This window comes from Carex rostrata, chromosome 25 (genome assembly GCF_964058835.1).
Source record: "Carex rostrata chromosome 25, lpCarRost1.2, whole genome shotgun sequence".
NCBI lineage: Eukaryota > Viridiplantae > Streptophyta > Magnoliopsida > Poales > Cyperaceae > Carex > Carex rostrata.
Genome location: NC_135942.1, coordinates 6,267,748 through 6,273,401, shown reverse-complemented (window position 1 = coordinate 6,273,401; position 5,654 = coordinate 6,267,748). Strand labels below are relative to the sequence as shown.

Here is a 5,654-nt window from a genome sequence, read left to right as displayed (position 1 = left end):
ATGCTGACTTGGATTCCCAGGATCCTAATGGCCTTAGGTGAACGGCCCTCGATGTTCCCAGTACCGGTTGGGACGAGGGAGGGTGATTATGTTATGAGATGTGATTTGAGATCGTGGGTGACTTGTGTAACGTCTATGGCTCGGTGACATTCTCCTACGTGTTAATGCATTTGGAAGGTCAATTGAATATTGCGAATATTGGAAACGATTCTAAAGAAGATTTTCTTTATGTGACTTAAACCAGACCTTAATAAACTGTTAAGCCAAGCGATTGCAGATGGGTGTCAGATAAAGGGTCAAGCGGTTGGCCATCTGTAGGTGTCAGTAACCCTACAGATGTGGGTTTGATAAAGGGTTCAGCTCGAAAGAACATCTGTGATTGCTACAAGCCCTAATGAATTGAGTTAAGCCAAAATATCTGTTGTGTTTGAAATTCATCTTGGAAATTCCGTAAACTGTGTTTCAGGTTGATTAATTGTTGTCGAGTATTGGCATTATGTTATTTATGATTATATATATTTGTTTGCATTGTTATTGTTTGGGTTTCATTTTTGAATATAGAGTTTGATTGCAAGTCCAATAGTCTAAAATGTGGCAAATTCGCACTGAGAATTTATTCTCACCCCCACCCTCCCGGTTATTTTACAGGTACTGGTGCGACTGATTCCGGAGAGGCACGCGAGTAGTAGGCCATAGTAGCTTACCATCTCATGACCCTAGATATATTTTGGTGTATAGTTTTAGGGTAGGCCTCATGGTTGGTATCCGGATGAGATACTTTTGTTGTATTATTTACTGTCCAGACTGTGTCCTCTGATTTTATATTAGAAACTTGTTTTATTGCTTGTTGTTTGGTTTGAATTGTTAATTGCCTTGTAAGCATACACGGCGTTGTATGCTTACGGCGGGGGACTGTTACGACCCGTGGCCGCGGGGTGTGACACAATGTGCTTAATAATAGAATAGAGATAGAGATCTATTGTAGAATAAATGTTCAGTTAGGAAATAAATGTCAGTTTTTGTGATGATGATGTTATATGTTGTTTTGTGCTGCTTTTCGTCTCTTCTTCTTCTTTTTTCTGTTTCGAGGTGATTGTCCTGGACTGGTTGATTTAGTTTCCAGTCTAATTTGATTCAGTGCCGGCTCAGTTGATTGGTGACTGTTCTAGTCCGATCGATTCAGTTCCCAGTCCGGTTAATAAATTTTTTGGATGTACACATTGAAAATGGTATATATCATATTTAACAATTTTTTTTTATTGACACGAGACTCTCCTTCACGTCACTACAAAATGTTCTCAAAAAAGCAGCTAACTTTTGTTTAAAGTTTCTAGAATATGTTTGAGCACGTCACTAAAGCTAACTAATAAACTTAATTACGTCTCTAATTACTTAATTAGACAATTCAGTGAAATCTATTATTCACCAGCAACGGCGCATAAAAGAAAATGAGAAAAGAAAGAAAAAGTCTACATCCGTCATCAATCATAAATTTGACGATAAAAGTTTAATATATTATCTAAGTAATTTTTCCGATACGCAATTCCATCACTGGTCCACAGAATCGACTGCATACCAATTAAATATAATATTCTCTCCTCTAAATTCTCTATGTATCAACTGACAATGATACAAGACGAAATTAACGAAAAGTTAAAAGGGATGAAATTGCCAACAAGGAACAACTAAAAATAAAATTAAAAACCAAGGCAAACAGAGAGATTTAGAAACAAATTATGAAGGGAAAAATGTCTTCCGGAGACTTCAGCTGTAATTTTTTTTTTTTGAAGAAATATGAAGGTCACGCCTTCAGATTTTACTGATAAAAGACATCAGAGGTGTCAAATTTACAGGTAAACGAAAGAAATTAAATAAGCATAAATAAATGAAACAAAATCTAAAGTTGCTGCATAGTCTGATTCTGTTGTCTAAATTATATTACAAGTTTAATACTTTTGTGGCACCAGAGTCTAATAGATGATATGAGAATTCTGTGATTTGAGATGGTTGTAAGTTAAGTATTTCTTTAATAAAATGGACTTAGGTCTTTTAATAAAATATTACAAGTTTACAACTTCATTAGAAAGCAGTCCATCAACCAAGGATACCATTGAATTCGTATCATCTGCAATAACTCAATTGTAAGAAAAAATCTGGACCGTTGATTTGAATTGGTAGAATATTGAAGGAATTATGTGCATTACAGATTTGGATTAAATTGATCCCAATTCTGTTCGAACGGTTTGAATTTGAAATTCAAAACATGAGGTTTCTCATATCTAAAAAAATAAAGATATCCCATGATGATCGCCTTCTATTGGTTAATCCTCAATGTTGATATCTGATTAAGAGTCTGGCAACTAATTAATCTGTGCATTCTGTGCTAATTTTGAGACTGTGCTCCCGTAAAAGAGAAATATCGCTCATTAAAAGGATGTGCTAATTCTAAGCACTTCAATATTACATATTTTCTTCCCACCTCACATATTTGCCTAATATCATTCTACAATATCTCAAATATATCCAAATGTAGTTAAATAATATTTAAGACTTAAAAATTCATTTTACGATATTGATTAATAAAATATAAACCATTATACAATTTTGAAAGGCAAATATGATATGAGCAAGGCTTGGGTGCTATAGATAGCATAAGGTCATTCGTGCTATGTTTTTAAATACCTATCATATAAATTTCAAATTTCAATCTAAGCACCTTAGTAAATTAGTTATATAATAAACTTGTAAAATAATTAAATTTTTTTTTTTACTGCTTTTTTAGTTTATAGAAGATGATAAAAATGACTTAAAAATAAAAGAAAAATGCTAATATTTTTTGCCTTTCATAAATCATAAAAAATAGTAAAAATTACTATAATACAAGTTCATTATATAACTAATATATCGAACTACTTAAATCAATATTTGAAGTTTATTCGATAAGTATTTGAGGTTATAGCACGGATGACCTTATACTATCTATAACATTCAAACCTTCCTCATATGATATTAAAAACTTTTAAGGATGAAATATGTAATACTAAAGTTTTTGTGGGGATACATGAAATTACCCATAATTAATAGTTTTCTCTCGCTGTCACTTCGGCCCGCTTGACAAATGACACAATTAGACTCCAAATTATAAAAATAGAGCAATCTCTATTTCGCTCTCAGCCTCTCTCTCACTCACTCCACATCTCTCCCACCAAACAGTCCTCTGACTCTCTACCTCTCCCTCTCTCTAACCAACCCCCAAATCATATCTCATCTCTTCATCTCCCATGGAACCCTCCTCTCCTTCCATCGCCTCCGTATGGGACCGCCTGAGCTGTGACCTCACTGAGCTGATCCTCTCTTACCTACCCCTTCGCTCCCTCATCTGCTCCTCCGCAGTGTGTCGCCAGTGGCACGACGCTGCTGCCTCCTCTGCCTCCCGTTATCACCACCGTCGCCGTCCCTGGTTCTTCCTCTTTGGCCTCAATAACGTTGTATCCCGTCTTGATCAATCCTTTGGGTTTGATCCTGAGACTTCTTCCTGGTATCCGCTTCCTCCTCCCCACCCTGATTGCTTCTCTGGTGCTGGTGGTTTCTCATTCGCCGCCTCCTCATGCTCCCGGTTTGCATACTCCCCGCTCCTGTCAGGTGGGACCCACCCAAACTGGCGGTTAACCAAACCCCTCACTTTCCCCAGGTGCAATCCTATTGTGGCGGTTTTTGATGAGAACCGGTTCGTGGTGGTAGGTGGGGTTCGATACATAGGCGGGTTAGTGGATCTGGAAGACCGGTTAGCTGTTGAGATTTACGATCCGGTAGCTGAGGCCTGGGAAGTGGCGCCACCATTACCAGTGGACTTCAGATCAGTTGGGAGCTCCTCTCAGTGGCTTTCGGCTGCGCTGTTACCTAAAAGAAAGATTTTGTACGTGTTTGGGACATACTCCTGCCATGTGGCAGCCTTTGATTTGTCGAGGCGTGTGTGGACCGGGGGAGTTGGAACACTTCGGCCCCATGGCACACTTTTCGCATCCTTGCTTGCGGGTCCGGATGACAGTCTCCTTCTTGCTGGCCTCTGCAGTGGGGAACAAGGTATAGACCAGCAACCAACTTTTTCCTACAAGTTGGAAACAATTTAGTACATAATTGATTCTGTTAAATAAAATATTTGTGTTTTATTAAGTGGATCTTGGTACTCTTTACTATTTTAATTCCAATCAAACCCATATTAGCCTACAGCCGTACAAGCAAATTCAATCCTAGTTTACCCTAGTGTGGGAACAAGATTCTTTAGTTCTCTTCCATTCAAAGGAAAAAGAAAGAATTTTTTTTCTTTTCTTCTTTTGTTAAACTATTCAACCTCTGACCTGAACATTTAGTAGTACACAAATTTGTTACAAAATTGGTATGGTAATTAATTAACTTTTGAATTGCTTCATAGAGGGTGGCAGTGGTGGGGCTCAACCCTGCTTTGCGATCTGGGCCGTTGATCCCGAGATGATGGGCCAGCCTAGGAGGATTGCAGTAATGCCCGAGGACCTTTTAACGGGGCTTTTTGGCATCGATGACGATGACAACCGGTTTGCAAGCTTAAGGTGTGTTGGCACTGACGGATCGGTCTACGTGTTTAATGAGAACCCCCACAAGGGCTACCCTGCCTGTGTGTGCCAAATAGAAGGAAAGAAAATGGACCTGTGCTCATGGAGGCTGATTCCACCTCTTCCTGGTTCAGTGAACCGGTTCCACAAGACCATCGCCTTCTGCTCCCCGGTCCCCCTTGGCCCTGTGCTTCGTACGGCCCACCTCTAGCTCTTGAGGAAACTTGGAGAGGTTTTATGCTGTTTTCTTTTTGTTTTTTTTTAATACTATAGGATTTTGATGTTAGATTATAATCAATTGGTCCTAATCTGTGAAGGGAGTTGGTATAATCTTCCCTCTTTGTTGTGCTAGTAATTTGGGCTTTCAAGTTTGTTTATAACCGTCAATATGATGAGGTTGCGGAAGCGTTATGGATGCGTAAAATATGTAAAATAACAATCTATGTGTTTGTTCGAAGAGAGTTTGTAATATAGCTTCATGATTGTATGTATCTTTCAGATACCTGTGAATTAATGTCATGTTTTAGTTGTTTCTTGTTCTTTTTTGTTTCCGTTTCTTCTGTTTGAAGTGCTTTGTTGTAATGTTAGCTGGGTGCTATGTTATTTTTCTTTACTTTGATCATAGTAGCTCCCAAAATGTGATTAATTCACGCTTCATTCTTTGTTGAGTCTCTAATATTTTGTCAATTGTGCGATAGGATGTGCAATTCTGAAATTCCGTTTGATTCAAACTCGCTGAACAGCCATGAATTTTCTTTCATTGTAATCTGATTAAGAGTAAAGTTTTGAATTTTGATAGTTTTATCGTCAGCTGCTCGTAGAAAATATAAATTTTAAATGGTAGCTGATTTGGAGACAGGTCATCAACAATTCGTCCATATCCCCTATTATTCTTAAGGAAACACTTGGCACCTACTTTTCTCTTATCTCCACCGTTGAATATAATCAATGGTCTTGATTGTTTCGTCATTTCTTTGAACACCTTGAGTAGTTGAGGGCATCAGAACCTGTTGTTTCTAACAACATATCAGAGACTTTCGTTGTTGGAGTTGGCTATGATGCTAT

At 38.0% G+C, this 5,654-nt stretch overlaps 1 protein-coding gene across 1 annotated transcript; it reads left to right on the top strand.

The window, feature by feature from the left end:
• The first annotated feature begins 3,184 nt into the window (after nt 1-3,184).
• On the top strand, nt 3,185-5,129 carry LOC144543697 (Galactose oxidase/kelch repeat superfamily protein). The gene is made up of 2 exons (XM_078292058.1): nt 3,185-4,083; nt 4,433-5,129. The coding sequence occupies exons 1-2, from the start codon at nt 3,282-3,284 to the stop codon at nt 4,798-4,800; spliced, it is 1,170 nt and encodes a 389-aa protein (XP_078148184.1). The 5' UTR covers nt 3,185-3,281; the 3' UTR covers nt 4,801-5,129.
• The last annotated feature ends 525 nt before the right edge of the window (nt 5,130-5,654 follow it).

What these genes read in the sequence shown, in the direction of transcription:
- LOC144543697 (XM_078292058.1), top strand. Translation starts at nt 3,282, where the DNA reads ATGGAACCCTCCTCTCCTTCCATCGCCTCCGTATGGGACCGCCTGAGC. An exon ending in CCTCTGCAGTGGGGAACAAG is followed by an intron (nt 4,084 to 4,432) that starts GTATAGACCAGC and finishes ATTGCTTCATAG; the next exon opens with AGGGTGGCAGTGGTGGGGCT.